The sequence below is a fragment of the Rhineura floridana genome, chromosome 7 (assembly GCF_030035675.1).
Source record: "Rhineura floridana isolate rRhiFlo1 chromosome 7, rRhiFlo1.hap2, whole genome shotgun sequence".
Taxonomy (NCBI): Eukaryota; Metazoa; Chordata; class Lepidosauria; order Squamata; family Rhineuridae; genus Rhineura; species Rhineura floridana.
In genome coordinates, this window is record NC_084486.1 from 62,509,942 (window position 1) to 62,535,242 (window position 25,301).

Sequence of the window (25,301 nt, forward strand, 5' to 3'; positions counted from 1 at the left end):
ATGTCCATGGACCCTGGAACTATGCTGGCTGCCATTGCCAAAGTATCTTCTTTTGCCACGAGTGTGCTTGTTGTCTTTGCAAGCAGTGGTTCTTGAGCCCTCCTTTTCTTCAGAAAAATAGATTCACTTCTGACACCATGTTTTAATAGTGCTTGAATCCCCACACAGCCATGAAGCTCACTGGGTGACCTTGGGCCAGTCACTGCCTCTCAGCCTCAGGGGAAGGCGATGGTAAACCCCCTCTGAATACTGCTTACCATGAAAACCTTATTCATAGGGTCGCCATAAGTCAGGATCAACTTGAAGGCAGTCCATTTCATTTTTTTTTCTTTGCTGAGAGGAGACAGAAACCTGCTTGCTATAACTAAAGCTTTATTAAGAGAATGCTTACAAGATCTGCCGTGCTTGCTCAGGTTCCTTCCACCTGACCTTTACTCTAGAGCTCAGTCTCCAGATCTCCATGGCAGTCTCCTTGCAGTTCCCTCTGCTGGATGGAACTGCTACCTATTATAACATTTGGGACATAGAAAAATGACAGAGAAAGCAGAGGGAGGTTATGCAAACCTGCAGAGTAGAAAGAGTTTTGATTGCAGAAAACAAATTTTGGTTCTAAGATACTATTTTATTTATTCAGTTTATATCCCACCCTTCCTCCTGAACAAGCCCAGGAAAAAAGTTTTCCACAAAGGGAGGAGGCTGGCAAATGTTTTGCCTTAAGTGGCAACATGTCCTGGCCCGGCCCTGTGCAGAAAAATTGATCTGTGTGGAGTATCTGTTTGATCCTACAAAGCCAACTATACTAATACGTTGGTGGCATGCACATTAAATACAGAGTCCCTCTGCATTGCTTTTGTGCAGAGGTCCCTCATCTGGAGAAAGGTTTGATGGGGCTAAAAGTGGGGTTTATTTGCTCCAAAGAGCAGATCTTTGCTTGGCCTGTTGCTATCCATCTGGAAGTTCATTACCTTTCTCATGTGGAAAAAGCTAGGAGCAGCCTCTTCTTGATGGGTTCACACCATTAGAAAGACATTCCTGTTTACCCACACATGGCTGAAGGAGACTATTCCTGGCAACCCAGAGATGTAATAATGTGTTTTAACCGCAAACTGCTTTTACAATGTTTTAACCGGTTTTAGAATGCTTGTTGATGATGTGCTTGCCACCCTGGACTCCTTCAGGAGGAAGGGTGCAATATTAAATAAATAAATAAGCCCCCCAGATGTTGTTGGACTCAAACCCCCATCCCTGACCATTTGACATATTGGGTAGGGGTGATGGGAGCTGGTGTCCAACAACATCTGAAAGACAACATATTTGCTACCCTTGGTCCTTCACGCAATTGCTGTAAACAGCTTCTGCCATATGGTGTAGACCATTTCTGCATCATCACTAACTATAGATCAACCCTTGCACAGAAACTCCAGTGCAATGCATCTGAACCATGTCCTGTGCGATGCTAATTATTATGGAAGCAGCATGGTGAAGCCATCATGCAAAAACCTTTTTAACTGCGTCCTCTGAGCAATGCATGCAATGCACAAGCTGGTCCTTTCTTTGCTCTTTCCCACTTTGTACTATTCCTCCAAATGCTCCTTTTTTCTTAAAAAGAAAAGCATTTCCTCAGCACATGATTTCAAGGATGGTGAAAGACTGATGGTGCTTAAATGATACCTTACTTTATAGCATTCAAGATATTGCCAATCATTCGTTGCTTTGTTAGGTTGGAGCAGTTCCAGCACAGATGAGGATATGCTGCTCTCTGTGTGTTTTCACAGATAAGATAACATACTTAACTATATAACAACAGCACAAGGGTCAGAGTTTAGATAACATCACAGGACCAATTCCTCAGTCTTAATCACAGAAGCAAGTTTCCACTGATGTCAGTCTGGACTAGTCTATGGAGAGATTTCACAAAAGCTGATTTACAGCTTTCATACACACATGCACAAATATTTTGTTTAAAATAGATAGTTTTCTTAGGCGTGGTTGCATGTTGCTAGCAGAGCTGAATTTGAAATATTTAAGTCTCTTTAATCTGCTGTATTCTGGTGAACCACGTGGCACCGAAGCAGTTTTGTTTTTTGTATTTTTACTTTATTTGCCCTTGCACACAGCACAAAAACTCTTTGACTGCTGTACACCCCACTCCACTGTATCCTGCCCATAAAATCTGCTGACATCAGGTTGTATCCAGTGTTAGTAATACTTGGAGTAGACTCATTGGAATTAATGGATGTCAGTTAGTCATGCCCATTCATTTCAATGAGTCTGCTCCAAGAATGATTAACATTGGATACTACCCATAGTATTTTCTTTATCCTGATAATATTCATAGTTTTCCTACAGGTGAAGCCTGGTTATTTCTCCCTGTTTTGTACTGCATGATGGATAATCCAGATGACAACAAACATCTTTCCTCAAACCACTGCAAGCTGAACTCCAACTCCAGATGGCTTTCCTAACATTGATGCTTCAGCTGTAAGAAACTCACATTGTTTTACCAGTCAGCACAATCTCAGCATTCAAATAGTATTGTTTTGTTGCTAGAAAAATGCAGTGTCTTCCCAGCTAGAGGGTTTGTTGCAATAACAAGTGCTATGTGGACTGTGGTTGCTTGCGCAGCAGCGTCACTAGCGGGGTGCGGGGTGTGTGGATCGCACCAGATGACACCATGAGAGGGGGGTGACACCCAGAACTGCCCCTAGGCACCGCGAAGCAGAGCAGGCGAAGAGCTGCCCACGCTAACACATGGAAGGCGTGGGGGAAGAGCAGGGAAGAGCGCCGAGCTGGATCTCCCGCGGCCTGCTGCCTCCCCTCCTGTTCAATTGCAACTCCAAGCGAGGCTTTCCTCGAGAAGCACTTTTGAATTAGGTGCCAGAGCGTCCGTTGCTAAGGTAGTTGCTAAGGACGCTCTGGGCTCTCAGAAAGACGTCGCTGCTTCCTCCTGCCTGCATTCAGCACCGCTGGGGAAGGCACTCCTTTTGAATCGCTTTGGTAAGAATTATTTTCTCTGGGTCCTTCCTTGTTACACATTTTTGCTTAAGAAAAGGAAGCTGTTTATTTCTCTCTGTGTGCTTTTCCTTCTCCAACCGGTAAAAAAGGCTGTTTATTCTCTCTCTCTGTTTTTTCTCTCCTCCAAGCCAGTAAAAAAGGTTGTTTGCTTTGTTTTACTCAGTTACTGATAAAATATTTTATTAGGGGGTTGCTTACTTCATGGTTGCCTGCCTAGTGTGTGATGTCTTGTTTTTAAGTCTGAAGATGCAGGTTTAAAATTGCTCTCTGTGTGTGTTTTAAATGTAAGTTTGGAGCTGCAGGTTTAAAATGCTCTCTCTCTCTCTCTCTTTTATTATGTAAGTTTGGAACTGCTGGTTTTAAAATGTTCTGTGTATCTGTGTGTGTTTTCCTTGCATTTACGTTTGGAGATGCAGGTTTAAAAATGTCTGCAGGGTGTTGGGGGGTATTCTATTTAAATTTGGAGCTACTGGTTTAAAAATGCTCTGTGTGCATTTTGTTTATTTGTATTTATGTTTGAAGCTGTAGGTTTAAATATTTATCTGTTTTTAATTCAACTTTATTTTGGTCCTATCCCCTTAGCTTTTGGGCCCACTCACTTGGCCCACAGAGGGTTGGATAGATAGGAATCTGGCCCTCAGGCTGAATAACGTGCCCCAACCCTGTATGAGAGCATCATATATTAGTGAAAGGGGATGGATTGGCCAGCTTGAAAGGAATAGGAGCCCTTTCACATGTCAGTGCACACTTTCAAACAATATAATGTAAGTCTTGGAATATAAGTATAATTTCCAAAATGAGAAGTGCTACTGATTGGGATTTCCCAGTCATATTTTTGTAGCGCACTGCGTGTGTAGGTGAGACGTGGTATGGATCCAAGAGCCGTTTAGAACAGGAATAAGACAGGCCAGGCAAGTTTCATGTAAGAGTCTTTACTAGGCAAAGACATTAGAGACATCTTCCTCCATTGACAATTCTTCCCCCACACCCGAGATCCTGCCAGTTCCCAGCTTATCACACACTCAGCTAGCCACACTGACCTTGATTGTCTGGAACTCTGTTCTCACAGTTTAACCCTTCTGCTTCAGGTTTCTCTCTCTCTGCTAAAAACCTTATCTGTAAGTCTCACAACCTGCGTCACTGACCAACAGCCCCCACCTGAGACTTGCAGACTTCAAAACATCAAGTTACAATTATTACATTTCTACAACATTAACTTTTCATTACAAATACATTTCAGTACATGGATTCTTACAGTTTCTATTTACAGTTTCAGTTCAGTTCAGTTTCTCTTTATTCTTTCTCTCTCCCTGAGAATCTTCACATCTAATCCCAGGGGCATAAGGATGGTTATGGTAATTTAGTGATGTAATCCAAAGCGCTGTTCATGTGCACAAGAGCTTAGGTTTGTTCTACAGCTGAGCAAGTTTTTAAAGCATGTCTGGAATGGAACAAAGTGTATTTGGTTGCTATAGGTTATAAAAATGAGACATTGGGATGATAGCAGTGAAGGGGAGGGTGGGTAGTGAAAAGTACTGGTGGTGTAATTGTGAATTAACTTTGCCCCCCAATGTGTGTTTTGGGTAGGAGCAGTGGGTCAGATCAAGTTTGTGGACACAGCTTTCTTCAGAGGATTGATATATGAAGTGTATAGTACTTTAGTTTACATTTGCTTAAGATTGATTTGATGGGTATTAGAAAAGAATAGGGAGTATTTTTTAATGGGTACTAGGATAGAGTTTTTAGGACTAGGAAAAACAAATGGCCTAATAAAATATGGATAATACTTAAATCTACTGCTTATTTAAAGGACTGCTTTGGACTGCTGAACCATTTGCACTGCATGATCAGTTGTTTCCTATATATCAAACTTCATGACCCAGCAAGGGATGGTGACAAACATTTTATGTTTTAATAAGCTGTCAATGTTGTGTTATTCTTAGTATGTCATCTGCTGTGTTGTGTGGGTTTGTATAACATGCAAACAAAAATACACACTGAAAAACATGAAAACCATTTTTAGGTCATTGCTGTGTGATTATGTGATAAATGTATATGCCTGATATGGCAATAGCTGAGAAAAGGGAATTGCTTAACAATATTAAATATGTCTCTCTCAAAGATGAAAATAATCTAATGGGTAGCGTAAAGCATTTCCTCCTTGTCAGGTTTTTTTTTATAAACCTTTTGTAATGAAGCTACTATTTTTTAGTAATTAAACATTGTTTATTAGTCTTTTCAAAATCAGTCTTAGTGTATGATCAGTTTCCTCAAGGTTTGTCATCACTTTAACTTTTGCCACTTCCAGAGCTTGGAAGTAACTAGTTACAAGTAACGGATTACTTGTAATTTATTACTTTTTGAGTAACGAGTGGGTAACTTCATTACATTTTGCTGGTAATAGAACGAGTAGTAACTTCATTACTTTTGAGGAGTAATTGTAATGTTTTCAGTATTACTTTTACGCATTACTTGGGGGGGGAGCAGGGGAAGTCTTCTGCTCCTCTGATTTGTGAATAAAAATCATGTGCTTCAAATTGGGCTTCTGTGCAGCGTTGTTCTTCCTTCATACTCTGTGGGTACTTAGGAGGCAATGAGGGAGGAGGTGGAGAGTGAGACGGGGTGGAGAAAACAATTGTTTAAAAATTGACAGGAGTGGAAGGAGAAAAGAGCTGGAGGCTATATATATATATATATATATATATATATACACACAAAAAAAATGTGTGTGTTGGGGTATCATCATTGCTGGGGGTGGGGTGAGTGGATGTGAGATTCTGTTATGCCGTTCTGTTAATCTTAGGGGGGGGATTCTACTACCCTCAGTGTGTGTGCGCTTATTTTTAATGTTGTTTTAGGCTACTTAGATGTGCAGCAGCCAAAGCCAGCACCTTGTAGGCAATTGTTTTTTTTAAAAAAGTAACTAAAATGTAATTGTAGCAATTACTTTTGAGTAAAAGTAAAGTAATCAGTTACTTTCAGAGCAATTGCAATTGTAACGGTAATTACTACTTTTTGGGGGCCATGCAACTGTAACTGTAATTTATTACTTTTTAAAAGTAATCTTCCAAGCTCTGGCCACTTCCTCCAATATATCTGCTTCTTAGCTGGAAATTTTGCGTGTCACTGATATACCGAATCTGTATTTGTTGAAGAAGATGTGCTTAGGGGCTATAATAGCACTAGGTCAGCAGTTCTTATATGTTGATTCATCTGGTGTTGGAAGTTTTACAAACAAGGAATGGAGCTCTGAAAGCAAACACACTGACTTATAGAAAACTAGCTGTATGTTCTAGTTTTACTGCAAATTAAGATGTTACTGTAACATCCTGCAATATTTCTGATGCTTACCACTTGAAGTAAATGAATTTGTTTGACAGGAGACAGGAATCAAGATTCTGATTTAGATAGGTTTAAAAAAGATATATTTCAATATATCATCATTCCTATACTAACAAATAGATTTGTATATACATCCCTTAGGATGTGACAATGCTAATCTGGTCTTATAGATCTCTTTAACTGCCATGACCCAATGCTGTTGCTATCGTAGATTTTGTAAATTTGGCCATTTGTGTGTGTGTGTGTTCTCCTTTTGGATATTGTACTCAATTGATATCAATTTGGAGTTGCTTATTGCTTGTATATGCTGCAGTAGGTTTTGTGTAGCTTTCTGTAAAAATAGGCATCTAGTCATATGGTTTAGCAAATTATTTATTTATTTATTTATTTAATTTGTATCCCGCCCTTCCTCCCAGCAGGAGCCCAGGGCAGCAAACAAAGCACTAAAACACTTTAAGACATTATAAAAACAGCTTGTAAAATACATTAAAACAAAACAGCATTAAAAACATTTTAAAAAACAACCTTAAAAAGGGTTGAAAACATTATTAAAAACATATTAAACAATTCTGACACAGATGCAGACTGGGATAGGTCTCAACTTAAAAAGCTTGTTGAAGGAGGAAAGTCTTCAAAAGTCACCGAAAAGATAGCAGAGATGGCGCCTGCCTAATATTCAAAGGGAGGGAATTCCACAGGGTAGGTGCTGCCACACTAAAGGTCCATTTCCTTTTTGTACAGAACGAACCTCCTGATAAGATGGTATCTGCAGGAGGCCCTCACCTGCAGAGTGCAGTGATCGACTGGGCATATAAGGGATAAGACAGTATTTCAGGTATCCTGGTCCCAAGCTGTATAGGGCTTTGTACGCCAAAACTAGAACCTTGAACTTGGCCCGGTAGCAAATGGGCAGCCAGTGCAATTCTTTCAGTAGCGGAGTGACATGTTGGTGATAACCTGCTCCAGTGAGCAGTCTCGCCGCCACATTTTGCACCAGCTGCAGCTTCCGGACCAACCTCAAGGGCAGCCCCACATAGAGTGCATTACAGTAATCCAGCCTAGAGGTTACCAGTGCGTGTACAACAGTGGTCAGGCTAAATTAGAGCGCTATCTTTTTTCATATGGGGGCCTCTGAGCTGCAAGATGGACAAAAACTTTAAAAGGGCTGTGTCTATCCATCACTTCATGCTCAATGGGGGTGAACAAGTTGAAACTTAATCCATATATGATGTAAGCTGTTCAGACACTTGCCTGAACACATGAAGGTTTTATCTGGATGGGGCAGAACTGAGAGCCACCCAAAGACTCAGCCAGTGGGATGGAAGGAGGGAGGGCTCTGTGTCTGCCCCTAATGATTCCTCCTCCCTTTTCAAAGGGGAGACAAAAGAGCCTGGCTTAGCAGCATCCTTCCTACAGCTGCTTCTGCTCCTTTCCTGGGGGAGGAAAAGGGAGGGGGGTCACATCCGTTATTGACGGGGAGATCCTCAACAAGGAGTGCCAAATTAGAAAACTGAGATAAATGGGCTTCTTCTTGGGATCAGAAGGGTGTGAGCTTTTAGTTCAACAGAGCTCTTCCTCACCAATGCATCCTTTCTTGATTCTAGAGAGGATTGATCTTGCATTCGACTGTTGTAAGCCCATGCTTCATTTATCTGTATTGGCAACTAAAGGGGCACCTGGAATTCCTGTGAGCCAAATTTAGCCCCCAATCTTGATCTATGTGTAAAGTTCACTGAGATAATATATATGAAGCATGTAGAAGAACTAGATATACATTTTATTTATTTATGCCAATTTTTTTATCCCCACTGTTCAGCTGAAAAGGCTTCCAGAATGGCTTACATAAGATAATAACAAACATGACAGTTCCTACCCTCAGGGTTACAACCTAAAAGACACAACACATATGGAAAAACAATGAGGAGGGAAAAGGAAAACAAGCAAGCTGATTGTTACCGTTGTTATATTGGCCAGCTTGAATTGAAACAATGCAAGGGGGGAGAAGAATCCAAATGTTATTGTAATTTTATTTATTATTATATGGTTAAAGTGTTGGACTACGACCTGGGAGACCAGGGTTCGAATCCCCACATAGCCATGAGGCTCACTGGGTGACCTTGGGCCAGTCACTGCCTCTCAGCCTCATGAAAACCCTATTCATAGGGTTGCCATAAGTCCAAATCGATTTGAGGGCAGTACATCTATTCTCTATCCCATCTTTCCTCCAAGGAACTCAAGGGTGGTGTACATGGTTTACTCCCTCTCTGTTTTATCCTCAACAGCCCTGTGAGGTAGGTTAGCCACCTATCACCAATCCAGGGTCTCATCCTTGTCACTCCAAATGCTGTATCACCTGTGTGTACCTCAGGGAGACAGCTACTTTTACAAGCACTAGGACAGGCAGGACATATTACATCAAACAGAACATCACCTGCAGGTCCTGCAATATAGTTTACATCATCAAATGCAAAAGACCAGGATGTCATATACAATACGTAGGAAAAACCACAACTGATCTATGCACGTGCTTCAGGAACCACAAGTCAGCAATCTTAACAAAAAAAGTGGCGCAACCAGTTGCAAAGCATTTGAACATTGAGGGTCACAGCCTGTTTGACTTTTCCATTGCAGCGATAAGATCCAGCAGCATTAACTAAAGGGAGAACTTTTGGATTTACTCTCTGGACACATTGGCACCACATGGCCTGAACCTGGAGGACAGTACCACCACTACTTAGCTTCTGCAAATGAAGCCCCTCTGGGCATTCCATCCTCAAAGCTCTATAACTGCCCCCTTGGTAACAGCATTTGTATGTTAGTAGCTGATGAAGGCAGAAGCTGAAACGTTTTGTTAATACAATAAAAACCTCTGTTTGGTTAATCACAATTACGTTTGTATATATATATACAAAAAAAACATATATACATAAATATAGGGAGTGGTACTGAAGGGACTACAGAGGTACAAATTAACATAGAAGGCATAAAATCAGTGTCAGGCTCTACCCTCAGTCCCTCCCAAAGGCTCTTCAGAACAAGATTGTTTTCAGAAGTCTCCGGAAAATCATCCGGGAAGAAGCAGAACAGGCTACTTGGGGTAGGGTATTGCAAAGCTTGAGGGCCACAGCTGAAAAAGCTCTCTCCCGTGTGCCTGTCAGTCTAACATCTTTCATTCCAGGCACACAGAGGACTAAAGGCAGATGATCTTAAATCCCGGGCAGGTACATACGGGCGTAAGCAGTCCCTCAGGTATATTGGTCCAAAGCCATTTAGGACTTTAAAGGTCAGAACCAGCAGTTAGAATTGAGCCCGGAAACAAACTGGGAGCCAGTGGCATCAATAAAGCACAGGGGTGATATGCTCCCTGCGCCGTGCTCTAGTTAACATTCTGACTGCTGCATTTTGAACCAACTGTAATTTCTGAACTGTTTTCAAAGGCAGCCCCACATACAGTAATCAAGCCTCAATGTCACCAATGCATGTGTCACTGTGGCCAAGTCAACTGCTTCCGGGAACGGATACAGCTGGTAGACCAGTTTGAGCTGGTCAAAAGCACTCCTGGCTACCACAGCCACCTGATATTCAAGCAGCAGGGCAGGATCCAGGAGGACTCCCAAACTGTGGACCTGTTCCTTCAAGGGGAGTGCAACCCCATCCAGAATAGGTTGCAACCCCATCCCTGGTGCAGTTTTTCCTTTGACCAGCAGTGGTTCCATCTTGTATGGATTAAGTTTCAGTTTCTTAGCCCACATCCAGCCCCTCACAGCCTCCAGGCACCAGTTTAGGATGAGCACTCCCTCCCTGTGATCGAATAGAACTTGAAACAGTCTGACATGTGTTTTTTTTACTGTAGATTTTATCAAGGGGCCAGAGAAGGTATAATCTACCCCCTTATGAGGCAGTTATAGTTTTTTCTTTGGGGGGGTCCAACAAATCCATAGCCGAACAGGTGGCAATATATTTGAATGTAGTAGTATCTTATACATTCAAAGATTAGCTCTTGAATCATCATCTCTGTTCTTTTTATTTTGTGATTATGTATTTATACAGTTTGTTTATACACTTTCCTTAATGTTTGGTAGAGCTCAATAAAATGTTGTTGTTGTTGCTTGCCTGACCATGTTAACTCAGAAGAAACTATTGGTACTATCAGCTGCTGTAGTGGTTTGTTGGCTTTTCTTCAGCTGAGTAAAACAGCAGAATCTGTCTCCCATGCCAGGAGAAAGAAAAGGTACAAGCTCACATGTGATAAGAATGTAAGAAGAGCCTGCTGGATCAGGCCAGTGGCCCACCTAGCCTAGCATCCTGTTCTCACAGTGGCCAACCAGAAGTCTATGGGAAGCCTGCAAGCAGGACCTGGGTATGAGCATGCTGTCCCCTCCTGCAGTTTCCAGCAACTGGTATAGCAGATACCAATATAGGAAGGGGGAAAGAGAGTTGAAAGAAGGGATTGGGGGAAAGCAGGTAGGTGTCTAGAGGCAGTGACCTCCCATTCTTTATATGCAAGACTGTCTTGCATCTGAGAAATCTAAAAATGGAAATTAGATGCTTCTGTCATAGGAATAATTAGGAGAGAGATAAGTTGAATGTGGGTTGGGAATAGAAAAGGCATGTTCTGTCTCCAAGTGGCCTGGTGATAAATCCAGGCACTGCTCTTGTCCCTGCAGTTTTTTCTACCTGAAAAAGCCATGAGATTAGAGGACTGCAGTGTGCCAATGAGAGAGACATTGTTCTGTTAGTGGCATGGTATAGTCTTTCTGCAGTCTCCCTGGGGAATACTGGCTGGGATGCTCTAGTCAGAATAAGATTTTTCCTCCTGTCTTACAGGATCACGTCTCTATATCTCCCATACAATTTCAAGAAGAGTCAAGGAGATGGAAGCGACTAGCATTTGGGGGGTTGGGGTGTAATGGTGCTTTTAGTGTGTGGGCAGTCAGTTATGTATTCGAGTTTCACTGTTCTACTATGGTTGTGATTTTGGTGATTAAGTTGAAGTAGCTTCCTCTTAGCCAGTATGGATGTAATATGCAGAGGATAGTTATTCTGGTAGGCTGAACGGGACAGAGGCAAGTATAATTGGGAAGATAGGAAGCAGCAGGCAAAGCCTGTGTCCATGGTTTGCCAATCTTTTCCCTCCCTGATGATGCATAGTATTTTGTGAAGAGTTGGGAGTAGCAGCCTACAGCTGTCACTGGCTGAAACAGATCTGTGTCCATTTATCTATTTCTGTCTTGCTGAGTGTTGCTTGGCATTTGAGACCAACTCAGTGGCAATGGCATCATTTCCTTTAAACTAGGCGCAGAGAATCATTTCAGACTGTTGGCCTTGGGAGCTGGTGTCCAGCGATATCTGGAGGACCACAGGTTCCCCACCCCTGCTTTAAATCCTGGAAAGATTGAGAGAGTTCTGAGCATGTAATGCTGCAAATGCCTATAAATAAATAAAATAAAGCTCAAAGTTTACACACCTAGCACTGCTTTGTCTTTTTTTACACAGCTATATTTTATTTTAACGTGTACACAAAGCTTTACATATAAAGTGCATGGAACAAATGTATATTTGATGTACACATGCTCACAAGAGCCTAGACCAAGATTGACTTTGGTTCCCTATGCCATGTATGTGGGTTAGCATTTGTTTGTTGCCATGATGAGAATGATGATGATTACAAGTATATCTTTAGTATTTTGTCCTCGTTCCTCAGCCATGATAGGTTCCCAGAGTGGCTTATGTCATTCTGTAGTAAGCCAGTCCCTGCCTACAGGCTTGCAATCTAAAATACACAGCACAAAAGGAAAAGGGATTGGGTGGGGGAGCGAAAAAGATGCAACAAACCCAGGAACTGTTTCCTAGTTATAAACTTCTTAAAAGTGTTTTTTGTTTGTTTGTTTTTGGCAGAGAGGGGAGAAACTAGCTCCCTGCAGCTATTCCTTTTTGGGCTGATCGATGGGAGCAAGGTTGGTCTCCCACCTTGCCTTGATTTTCTTTTCGAAAAGTGTGTGTGGGGAGGAACCTTCTAATAGCCCTGATCCATAGCAGAAGCCAAAGTGTGCTGTCCTTTAGCTCTGCAGTCCATAGGCAACAACTGTAAAAGTACAGGCTCAGTGCAGCTTCAGCCATGCAGTTGAAGAGGTTGATGGAAGAGTTCAAATCTGGCCAACGGGCTGTTCATAACTGTTGCTTAGTTGATTGATTGGTTGATTAAAAAGAAGTACCAACTTGTGTCTTCTTCCTAACCAAACTTTATAACCAGAATACATTGTGAAAAGCAAGTAAATTAACTAAATATGGTAGTTTTCCCAACATCATGATCAGAATTATTACTCGCATGGAGAATGGTGTCTTCTGAATAATTGTCTGAATAATAATAATTGAAAGATATGCACATGTGGTTCTCTCACCGCCCCCACCCAATTTGTTTTGTCTTGATTCAAAAATCGAGCATATATTATTAGAGTGTTCAGGCCTAGGGGCACCAGCTGTTTGCCATACTTACCACCAGATCCACAGTATCTCTTGACTTTTTTTACATTTGAAAAACTTCACTAAATCATGGGAGTGTATGTTTAGTCTAATTAGAAGCTCAAATAGTGTCAAAGTCCAACTGCTTTCTTGCTACTATGTAACCTCATAATGCTAGATTAAAGCTTGTAGTAAAACATAAGTGTCTGGAAACTATGTACAGGTCAACTTTTTTACTGGTTTCCAGTTGCAAATTAGCAGTTCTGTAGAGTAATATTATCGTACTGAACGTGTCTTTGGCTGCTAGATAAGTGTAACAAAGTAGTGTGAGGACAAGTAAACTGTTTCATTATCTTGGCATTTTGCAGCCTGCTGTAGCATATTGCTGGGGGGTGAAGAAGCGAAGGAAGGCAGCTATGTAGCCTTCTGCTCACCCTGGAAATTTAAAAATAAAAGGGCCTTTCCATGGGTTCATTCTGTCGGCCTGCAAAGGGCTATCAGACTCAAACACGTGTTGCTTGGTCTACATTAGGTAGATTTGGGCAGAAGCTGCATGTTGGACAGTGCAGGTGAAAAGTCAAGGTGCCCTTATGGGGAAATGTTTGGCTTTCTATTTGTCCTTTTTTCCACCTGAGTTGCAGACTGTTGCATCCTGGTCATGTTGGAAGCTAGCGCTTCAGCTAACTATTCCTATCTTTATGAAACTGTTGATGGAATACACATTTGATATCTATGTCAAATGGCTAAGGTCTTTTGTAGCTAAAGTTAGCATGAGAAGATTACCATAGGCTGTGCCAAAAATGTAACCTCAGGCCAGTGCTAACAGTTCCATGTCACACACTAAGGACTGGCTTGTCAAAAATGTAGCATCAGAGCCATTTTCAAGGGAAGATAATGAGGTTTCTCTCCTCAGCCCCCACTACCCTCTCACACATGTAATTTTAGTGGCATGTTGTATTTCAGATGTCAATCTTTTCTCAATACTGCTACAGTGTTTGACACAATATAGCTTAGCCAGTTATCTTACAATCACACAGAATGCATAGGTACTAGTGCCAAAACATACAGGAACTAGAGATATGTGAATTCTGTATTTTGTGTTATTCTGGCCAACTTGTCTAAAGCAGACATCTCATTTATGAAGTACATCTGTACTGATGTTCTGCTTTGCAGAAATCTATTTAGCCAAAGTTTGGTCTCAGGTGCTTTATCAGCTGAATGCCTTGATCAGTTGCGCCATTCATCCTGTGCCTCATTTCTCAAAGCAACTGCTCAAAACGATTTTTTGCATTATGTCACCAGGTGTGTGTGTCTGTGTGAGATATATCACTTGTTAGTATTCTCCTAATACTGTAATTCTCTTGTCTATTTTTTCCCTAGGTGTTTATGTGTGGGATGTAGAAGGCAAAAAATACTTCAACTTCTTAAGTGCTTACAGTGCTGTCAATCAAGGCCATTGTCATCCAAAGATTGTAGCTGCTCTGAAATCCCAGTGTGACAAACTTACCCTTACCTCAAGAGCTTTTTACAATGATGTACTTGGTGAATATGAAGAGTATATCACTAAAATGTTCAAATACAACAAGGTGCTTCCAGTGAACACAGGTAATGTTTTCTGTTCTGTTCTCTCAAAAGCATTTTAGTGAACAGCTTTTATAATTCAAGTGGAAAGCTATACAGAACAGATGTGGATCTCTGAAGATTGTTTCTGTATGTTTGGAGATTTGCTGGGCACAAAGTTCTATGTCTGCTGTGACCAGAGGCTTCCAACCTGTTGGAATTTTGAGGAATTACAATAAAAAAGGCTGCTCTAGGGGTGTGGCCAATCACAATATGCAGCAAATACCCATTTTGCAGGAGGCAGTCTGGTGAGGTTAAAATATAAGTGACTTGGCCAAGAATCTGAGTACAAGGTAGAGGTAGAAACTGAGTCCCAAAACCGACTTTTGAACCCAGTTTTCTATTGCAACAGACCACCCATTTCACAGAAGGCAAACTTTTTCTCTCTGCCAGACAACCCACCTCATCCCCCAATAGGGAAAGGCTGTTGCTCAGTGATAGAAGTTTTCAGATTCAGTCCCCAACGTCTCCAGATAGGGCTGGGAGAGATCCCCATCTGAAATCCTAGAGAGCTGCTGCCACCCAGTGTAGACAAAACAGAGCCAGTACGACTAATGGTATAAGGCAGTTTCTTGTGCTCCAAATGTTTCTTGTCCAGGATCATCACCCCAGACACAAATGTACACCTTATCTCTTCCAGTGTAACCCATCCCAAAACACTCTCTCAGGATCACCCCAGTCCTTTTTCTCTCAGCTTGCTCTCCCCATCACTCTCTCTCTCACACACATGAGACACAAGCATGCACTCCATTCATTCATTACATATATATACAGGTGCCATATCCTTCCCTTCTTCCTCATACTATCCCCTGTAGATTTCCTGGTGCCAGTGGGAAGGGATCCCCTTCCAACTCTACTATTCTATGACGCTATTTAAGAAATGTTTCTTTTAGAGAAGCTGGGCACGATTGAGAGTGCAGCATGGGGCAAAGCTCCAGCCTCCCACCATCTTAATTTCCCCAGAATGCTTCCATGTTCTTGCTGCTGCTATAAGAGGTCATTTAGTTTAAGCCAATGTTTCTTTCTCTGTGGCTTTGCAATGACACTGCACTTGCTATGCGGAGGGAAGCCAAAGTAGTTGCAGAGTTCCAAGACATGCAGAGTTCGACCAGAATCAAGCTTTTTGAGAACATGCTGCTTTTTGTGTCCCCCCCTCCCTCCCAGGGCCCTAGGCACTCCCAGTCCTATATTCTCAATAAGGGATGCACTTACCCTACCTGCTATGCATGACATACATCTGTAAATAGTTCATCCTGTGGCTTCTGATAGTAAGGAGTGTCTTCACCACCTCTCTCTACCTTTCTCCTGGTCCCATCTTCTGTGTTGTTTTGCCCTAGGTGTAGAGGCTGGAGAAACAGCATGTAAGCTAGCTCGTAAATGGGCGTATACTGTGAAAGGAATTCCCAAATACAAAGCAAAAATTATTTTTGCAGGTATGTCAGAGTTTTAAATATCACAAGAATCAGTATTGTATTTTTCTTATTCTTTTTTTCTTATTTTGTTTTTTCCTTTTTTTATATTGTCTGCATTCATTAAAAATTAATAAATGAAAAAAGAACTTGCTGCAGGTGGGTACAACAAAGGTGATGGGAATGGTAGATTACGAAAGGATGTATCTTAAACTGAACATGAACGAGGGATACCTTTGTATTAAAGAAGGGGGTTTCTGTGTCTTATACTTAAATATAAAGTAGCCTCAGCCCTGCATTCCTTCCTCAACAGCCTTCTGGGGACCACGTACCAGTGGTGGACAGGGCCAGAGGAAAAAAGTAGTAGAGCCAAAGATTTAACTTTTACCTTTGTACAGAAGGCTACATTCCAGCAATGCATAAGTCAGAGGTTTCTGCACGCACACACGCACGCACCTCCAGCCAGGCAGAAGCACTTGGAGAGAGTTGGGCTGGGTATGGTTTGGGAAGAGAAGGTGTGGCCCGGGGAGAATCCAAAGGGTTGGGTAGAGATCGGAGGAGCTACATTTGGTCCCTGGGCCTGAGGTTCCCCACCCCGTTATAAATTTGTGGCTTGAAGTGAATTCATCATATGAGTAACTTTACTAAGCTAAAAGGAGGTGTAGAATTGTGCCCTCTTGTCAATATTTTCGTATTCTGATTTATTAGTTCTGTGTTGGTGCCATAAAGAACCTACACATAAATGCCAAGAGATGAACATGGGATCGGGGTGGGGTATGGTGTGCGTCACTAAGGGCTGCAACCCTGAACAAGATTTGTTAAGGAAAAATCTTACTCAGTTTGTTTGTTTGTTTGTTGCACTTGTATACTGCCCCATAGCCGAAGCTCTCTGGGCGGTTTACAGCAATCAAAAACATTAAAACAAATATACAATTTAAAACACATATTTTAAAAATGGAGGGACTTACTGTTGAGATAGTATGCTTACCATTGTGCTGCATATTGGTCAACTGAAATCTGATGCAGTCACTGTTCTGGGTTTTGCTGGGCTGCATACTGTAACTACTCGTCCTTAAGAAGCATATTGGATCCAAAATTCTGTTTTGTTACAACTACAACTTTTTGGCACATGTATATATATGGCAGGCATATATGCTGAGCATGATTAAACAGTAGTCTATCATTAGTTGTGTATTTACAACTTAATTGATTCCCTTAACATTTAAAGTTAAGGGAATCAATTTAGTTGCAAATGCATAACTCGTGACAGTGTTTAATTGTGCTCACCATGTATTTAAACAGCATTTAAAGTCCAGAGTTAGGTAGGAGGTTTTAATACCTGTGTATGGTGTTCATGCAGTTGGATATATCCAGCAGAAAACAATAGTTTCAAGATGGTAGATAAACTACATTTACTTACATTATGACAGCTATAATCGGTTCAGACAGATTTAAACCAGGGTTGGCTAACCTGTGGCCCTCCAGATGTTGCTGGACTACAGCCTGCATCTTCTCAGACCATTGGCCATATTGGGTGGGGCTGATGAGAGTTGTAGTTGAACAACCTGTGGAAGGCCACAGGATAGTCCCCCAGTCAAAACCCAACTGTGATAAACCTCTAACTGTGATAAATCTCTACCTTCTTGAAATACATAGTGTCTTTTGTCATCTTTGGATTGTTGACTTAGCTACACTGCATAACGTAACTAAAAGTATATGCTTTTTTCAGTGTTCAAACTTTTTCTCTCTTCCCAGCTGGCAACTTCTGGGGAAGAACACTGTCTGCTATCTCAAGTTCTACAGATCCTTCCAGTTATGATGGATTTGGACCATTTATGCCAGGTTTTGAAGTAATTCCATACAATGATTTGCCAGTTCTTGAGGTACCTCACCATTTTCCATTCTGTGAAATAATCTAACATTCCCCCCCGCCCTGTGTATGTTTTCTTTTTATATTAATTACCCTGGAAAGCTGATCAGTATAAAAATAATGTCCTTAATAAATATTGATACTGCCATTGCAACTGCAGAAATGGCTTCTGGGTTGAATCCAATTTCACATTGAGGTTTGTCTATGACAGTGGCAAGGAACTTATGGCTCTCTAGATGCTGTTGGATTTCAGCTACCATAAGTGCCAGTCACCATGGCCAGATATGATAGGAGTTTAGTCCAGCAACATTTAGAGGGCCACAAGTTCCCCACCCATAGTTTGTGACCTTGTTCTCAGGTGCATGTGGCTGATTTTCATGTGTAAACTGGCCCTACATTGTTGTCATCTGTGGGCTAAACTAGAGCCTGTTTAAGTATATAAGGTCATGATTCAGGTAACAAGGGAGAGATTTTGAAAGGCAGTAAAGACAGGCACAAACCACCACTTAGATTATTTTTTCAGCGGAGAATCATTAATAAATTTCAAGGAAAAACCTGCTTCCCAACAGAAAATGCAGTCATTTTGATACTTGAGACAAATACCTGTGACATGGTGTTAATATTACTCTTTTTTCTGTTTTCAATTCATCTTAAAGTAGGAAAATGTGGCCAACAGTGCAAATCTTATGTTTACTATATTATTATACCATCCTTGCCAATATTTGATATTGCAATTAGAAACAAGTGAGACCTACAGTAAAAATATTCTGTCACTTCCCTTCTCCTACCTGTCCCTCCATTCCTCTTCCTTGTTTTCTGCTCTGCATACTATTATGTCCCTCTCTTTCCTCCGCTTTGCTCCCCTTCCTTCTTTCATCACCCTCCTCTTCACCATTCCTCTTCACCTTTCACAGGACCTGCCTCCCTTAGTCCCTTGTACATTGTTACCTTATTGGCTTGCATACATGTGCAATCTAATTATTTTTCAGGATCTTTTTCAACTCCTTTTCACATTTTTACATGCTGAAAATATTAGCAAACCTATTTATAAAAGTCCTAAGCAAACTGACCTTTTAGATAAGTGGTGCTGCATTCTTTCTGGTGTCTGAAATTAAAAATCTTACCCTGAAGTTACTCATGTTAAAAACTAACACGGTATGAAGTTATCACAAGCAAACCTATTTAGAAGTTTAGGAGAAGGAATGTTGCTAAGTTATAGATCTTGTTCCAGGGACTTAAATTGCATCTCTCAACAATTGCAATAAGTCATTGTCTTTCGTCACTGCAATATACTTGTCCTTAGCACTTCAGGATCCAAATGTAGCAGCTTTCATGGTGGAGCCGATTCAAGGCGAAGCTGGTGTGGTTGTTCCTGATAAAGGTTACCTCGCAGGGGTGCGAGAGCTTTGCACAAAACAGAATGTAAGTCACTAAAAGAAAAGTTTTAAGTTGTGGAAAGTGGCCAAGCCTTTTATTTAACTAATACCATAGGTCTTCTTTAGATAAAATATAATAATTGTAATATACTGTGATCTGTTTCAAGACACCTTTTCCTGATGTTGCTGTTTAACACAAAGGGTTTTTTCCCTGTGTCTTAGTAACCAATAATCTAACATATAGCTTCTTGAATCTTCCAAAGGCCCAGCAGTGAGTGATACAGCATTTTTGGAGAAATCAGTGTTCTCTTTTCCTCACCGGTGACATCCTCTTTGTTCTGGTAGAACACTTTTCTCAAAGGTGAGCTGTTGCTCAACCCTATTATCAAATCAATCCTGTGCATATCTTAAGTAGACGACAAAGTTATTGGAATATGCCTTGTGTACCCTCAACTATGGACTTTATCCCACTTGTGGACAACTAGTATATTGTCTTTACTTTTCAGTCTGATAGGGTTCTTTTCAGAAAAAATCTTAGTTTATCTTGAAGTACAGCTGAGGTGAATTTCACCCTGTGGAATGTTTATAATAATCTTTTTGCTTCTGTTATGTAGCACATAAGAGAAGGTCAGATAGAATTAATATAAATTATGGATGTGATCGAGAGAATCATATAGCAAGTGCATTTGTAGTGGGGCTTTGGAGTGCCTCCTCTTTTGAAAGAAGAAAACTAAATGCTCATTGAATAACAGTTCATCAAGCCCCCTGTCTGTGAAAGTCTAAAGGGGCTCTCTGCATTGCAGCCATTTTCTTTTATGCTTTCCAGTGGATAATGAAACTCTGATGATGCCATGCAAGTGATATTGAGGCCTTTTATAGAAAACTATCTGAAAGGACTACTAAGTGGAAATACTGTTAAACATTCTCAACTTCTGAAGTTCCATACCTACTGTCTCTTATGAAGAATCTAGAGATGCACAAATGTAGACTAGAATTCTTAGATATGCAGTCGAGATGTGGTTTGATACAGCAGTTTGCTTAGTAGCCATAAAACATTGGAGCTGGTTGTTAAATGATTAGAATAGTTTTCTGGTAGTTTGGAAGAGAGTTGCTTGGGATGTTGGATGAATTTGCTGTATCAAGGAAATACTACTTTTTGAATATGAGCCGCAGCTTATACATTGATTTTTTTTTAAAAAAAATAAAACAGGTTCTCTTTATCACTGATGAAATTCAGACTGGGTTGGCTAGAACTGGGCAAATGCTGGCTGTTGATCATGAAAATGTTAGACCAGATCTCATCCTGCTTGGAAAGGCCCTGTCTGGAGGAGTTTATCCTGTAAGTAATGTGTAACTGAAAACAACTGATTCTGAATTTATTTGGGGTTTTTTTGACAAGTTTAAAGTGCAAAGGTGGGCTAAGGAAAAAACGTAAGAAGAACCTGCTGAAATCAGGCCAGTGGCCCATCTAGTCCAGCATCCTGTTCTCAGAGTGGTAAACCAGATGCCTAAGGGAAGCCTGCAAGCAGGTCCTGAGTGCAAGAGCTCTCTCCCCTCTTGCGGTTTCCAGCAACTACCATTCAGAAGCATACTCCTCAGACCTTGGAAGCAGAGCATAGCCATCATGGCTAGTTGCCATTGGTAGCCTTATCCTCCATGTATTTGCCTATGTAAGGGTAACTGCTGATGTAGAGTTGGTTAAGACTGTATTCTAGTATTCAAATTTTTACAGTATGGCAATGCTGCAGCAAATAGGAACATAGGAAGCTGCCCTACACTGAGCCTTCCTTACTTTGATCTAGCTCAGTATTGTCTACACTGACTGGCAGACAGCAACTCTCCAGGGTTTCAGAAAGGAGTCTCTCCTACCCCTGTCTGGAGATGCCAAGGTCTGAAGCTGGGACCTTTTTGTATGCAAAGGATGCTCTGCTGCTCAGCCATAATCCTTCCCCACTATTCTTGCTGCGGGGAAAATAAATCTTATGGAAAGGCAGCAATCACAATATTATCTCTAAGGAGAATATATGTTGCTAGATATGCTTCTAACCTTGGCAGAGATGTTTGTTTGTTGGAAGAAGCAATGTTCTTAAACATTTCTGTGTTACTGACCTGTCACAGCTTCTTTGATAACATTTTTAACATAGGAAGCAGCTCTGGAATAAAGAGATGCTCTGTAGCTGCTGTTTTGATAATGACAGAAGGAAGTAAATGTTTCTGTCTTACAGTCTACATAAAAAAGTAGAATTAGAATGGACCCTGTGGATCAACTGTCTTTCTGTTCCAAGAGGACATAGCCTATACCTTAAAGTTCCTTGGTGAGTCCTTGGCCAAACTTAACTTAACTTGGCTTGGACCTACTTTTTGCCAGAAATAATTGTTTACGTGGAATAATTGCAGCTTCTGATTCCCTTCACCTGCACCTGTTAGTGTAACTAGATTACTTGTCAACCAGTTCAGTAGTGGCCCTGTAGCTTTGAATTTCCAGGGTCAGACCTGTTACATCCTAGAACTACTGGGCTGAGATACTGTATTGGTGTGCAACAGCTCCAGTTCAGCATGGCCAATGGTCAAGGATGATGGAAGTACTAGTCCAAAACATCTGGAGGGCATCAGGCTGGGGAAGGCCAAACTAATACTTGAAGCTGCCCCATTGTTAATATATTCAGCTGGGCAAGACCAACAAAATATGTTCATGAAGGGAAACATCTTTATCACATTGCTTCAGGTTTCTTACTGAATCTGGGGAAACCAGGTGAAAAATGAGGCTTCTGTACTGTGTTTCGGTTCTGTGTTTGGTTATGAGTGGGGTAGGAAGAACCAAAGAAACTAGGCCTACATGTGGGTGGTTTTACAGGCTTGTTTTTTTTTTAAACAAGTATTGCTTAGTATAAAAGCATAAGTATATCCACTTGGAAGCAAGATCTGTTCAAATCAATGGCTATCACCTCCATTAAAATGTATTTGGAATCAGAGCATTCAAGTTATATAGACTGTTTAAATGACTGTCTGGCTAAAACAGTATTGAAATGGGGGGGGATTTTGCTTGGTAGTCTGAATACCACAGCCAGCATTTTGGGTCTCTCTTTGAGCTGAGTCAGAGGTTTAAAGACAGTAAATAAATACAATACAGTAAATACAGTAAACTGGAAATCATATCTGCTTGCACTGCAAACTGAAAAGCATTTACTGAGGAATACATACTTCATAAAGCAATGGGATATAAATAGGAATGTTGCCTTAGGCTCTGTGTCACAACAGTAGATGTAGGTGGTAGGCAGCAAAGTGGCTGTTGGTTTATTTATTTAAAGCATTTTTACCCTACTCTTTAGCTGGAAAACACACTCCCAAGCGGCTTAGAGATCAATAAAAAAAACCCAAGACAGTCTCTTCCCTTAGACTGACAATCTAAAGCACACGACACAAAAAACATTACTCATGTAATGCAGTGGAACTTCTGCAGTGTTTTGAAGTAGAGCAAAGGGAAAATCTTCAAGCTTTTAAGTTTTTAATGTACTGCTATCTCAATACAGAATGTCTTTCCACAGGTTTCAGCAGTGCTGTGCGATGATGAAGTCATGCTCACCATTAAACCTGGAGAACATGGTTCTACGTATGGAGGGAATCCCTTGGCCTGCCGGGTGGCCATGGCAGCACTCGAGGTGTGTGAAATAATAGTTTTAAGCCCTACAATACTATGAACGACTATACTAACACTGCAGTATTTAAATAACTCTAAATTAAACCTTAACTTCTTTTGGTGGGGCACTTTTGGTGGTTCCCCACACCCTTGAGGTTCGCCTGATCTCCACCAGGGACTGAGCCTTCAGTATGGCAGGCCATGCCCTGTGGAACTCCCTATCAATTGAGGTTCAGCAGGAATCATCCCTCCTTCCTTTCAGGTGACTCTTGAAAACTGAACATTTTAGTCAGGCCTTGGTGACATGAATCTCCCCCAACCAATGCAGTATTTGTTGATGCTTTTATTATTTTTTTAATGATGTTTTATTGGTTTTTAAATTTTATAGTGTCTTTGTATGTTGTAAGCTGCCTTGATGTACTTCTATGAAAAGTGTGGCTTATAAATACTTAAATAAATAAACTTGAAAACTGCATGTTCAGAGGACTGTTATTTCCCCAAACTTGCGTAATAATAATAAAAGTACACAAATACTGCTAAGTGATCGTGGGTCTGCTGTATGTCACATGTCTTCAAAATGGAACACTTTTTGTTTTACATGTGTACAGTGTTACAACTGTAATTTTATGGTTAATTGCTTATTGTTAGTGGTGAACTAACAATGAGAGCCACACTGAACTTCATATTTTTGCATCTTTATAATTATTCCCAGGCATTCAGCTTTCTCACCTTTATTTCAAATTGCTTTAGGTAATTGAAGAAGAAGAATTAGTTAAGAATGCAGAAACCATGGGCAACTTACTGAGAAATGAGCTTATGAAGACTCCTTCAGATATTGTGACTTGTGTCAGAGGAAAAGGATTATTAAATGCTATTGTTATTCGTGAAACTAAAGGTAATACTATCCTAATACTGTATTATGAGGCTGGAATGTGCTACAAGGCTATTTGAACTCTTGTAAGAGAATTCTGCAAATCCCAGTTCAAAGGCAATAGCACAACATCTCATCCATCCAGAATCAATGAGATGGTGATATTATTGGAGTAGGGAAATCGCTATTCTGTTTTCACGCTTCTCCCTTTTTTTAATAAAAAAAAGTCAGCATTATGTGTCAGCATTAAGTCACACAAAAAGAAGAGCACTGGGCCTGGGAAGAGGGAAGTGTGACACACAAGACCTGAAACTGAGTATGCTCTGGGGAAAGTGTTTAGACAAACCTTGTAAGTTAAAGGTTTAGCAGAAAGTCTATCTCAGGTGTGGGGAACCTTTGGTCCTCCAGATGTTGCTGATTTACAACTCTCACCATCTCTGGGTATTGGCCATGCTTGCTGGGTCTAATGGGAGTTATAGTTCAGTAACATCTGGAGGGCCAAAGGTTCCCTGCACCTGGTCTAGCACATCACAAATTCTGAAGTCCTCCTGCTAGGGGTAGCATAGGTAGTATTCCAAACTTCTTGAGATGTTTTCTTCTGGGAAAGGTTCATAAGATCGATTAATTTTATGTGCTGTCTGGAAATCGGGCACATCTGGCCTCTTGTGGCCAGAGTCAAATTACTTGTCCAAGCTGCCATTTCAAAACAGCCTTTGAACAAATTTCTTTCCTATTTGGAAATGAAACTGCAGACTATCTCCTGAATGCTTCATATTATTGTAGTGTGGTTTCATGGTTAGAGTGGCAAACTAGGACCTTGAAGATCAGGGTTCAAAAACACTCACCAGATTACCATGAGCCAGTTACCATCTCTTAGCCTAACCTACCCCAGAGGGAGGTTGTGAGGAAAAATGGAGAGGAGGTGAACCATGTATGCCACCTTAGCTCCTTGGAAGAAATGTGGGTTATAAATGTAATACATCCTTTAATTGGTGGTAAAGCAAATACCTGATTTTGTGTATTGAATTTTTTAAAGGCTGTGATGCCTGGAAAGTGTGCCTGAGACTCCGCGACAATGGACTTCTGGCCAAACCAACGCATGGTGATATCATCCGGCTGGCCCTCCCACTGGTCATCAAGGAGGACGAGATCAGAGAGTGCATTGAAATTATCCACAAAACCATGCTATCCTTCTGAAGACACATTGTTCAAAGTCTGCCTTCAGCTTGATTCCAGCATGCTACTACAGAAGCAATGTTTAGACCCCCCCTTAAGTTTAATAATTTTCATCCAATCATTCATGTTGGGTGCAAAAACTCAAGCCTTCTAAAATCAAATACTTTTAAACTGTTTTACAATGTACCTAGAGAAAGCAAATGACTAATGGATTTTGTTTATTGTGACTTTGAAAAATTTGTTAGGCTGCACTCTATGAATTATGCATTTGAACATCTCCTCTTACATTTCAGCCAAAGTATAAATTATATAAATCCACTGAACTAAATGCTAACATTTTAAGCTATTTTTAAAAAATGACCCTTTTTCTTTTGCCATTTGGTGCTGTATGGAGGACTGAAATCTTACTGTTGGTGCTAACATTGTATCCTGATGGGAAATCCTTGCTTCAAAGGATCAAGAATGGTAGAACCTTTCACCTTTTTGAAATGAGTATCGGTTCATAAAGGTGGATCCAATGAAA

At 40.9% G+C, this 25,301-nt stretch overlaps 1 protein-coding gene across 1 annotated transcript; it reads left to right on the plus strand.

Annotated features, from left to right (window-relative positions):
* Window positions 1-25,301, plus strand: OAT (ornithine aminotransferase). The gene is made up of 10 exons (XM_061637697.1): window positions 1-61; window positions 2,875-2,997; window positions 14,200-14,424; window positions 15,777-15,872; window positions 17,604-17,731; window positions 19,030-19,140; window positions 20,305-20,433; window positions 22,640-22,753; window positions 23,482-23,626; window positions 24,639-25,301. The coding sequence occupies exons 1-10, from the start codon at window positions 1-3 to the stop codon at window positions 24,797-24,799; spliced, it is 1,293 nt and encodes a 430-aa protein (XP_061493681.1). The 3' UTR covers window positions 24,800-25,301.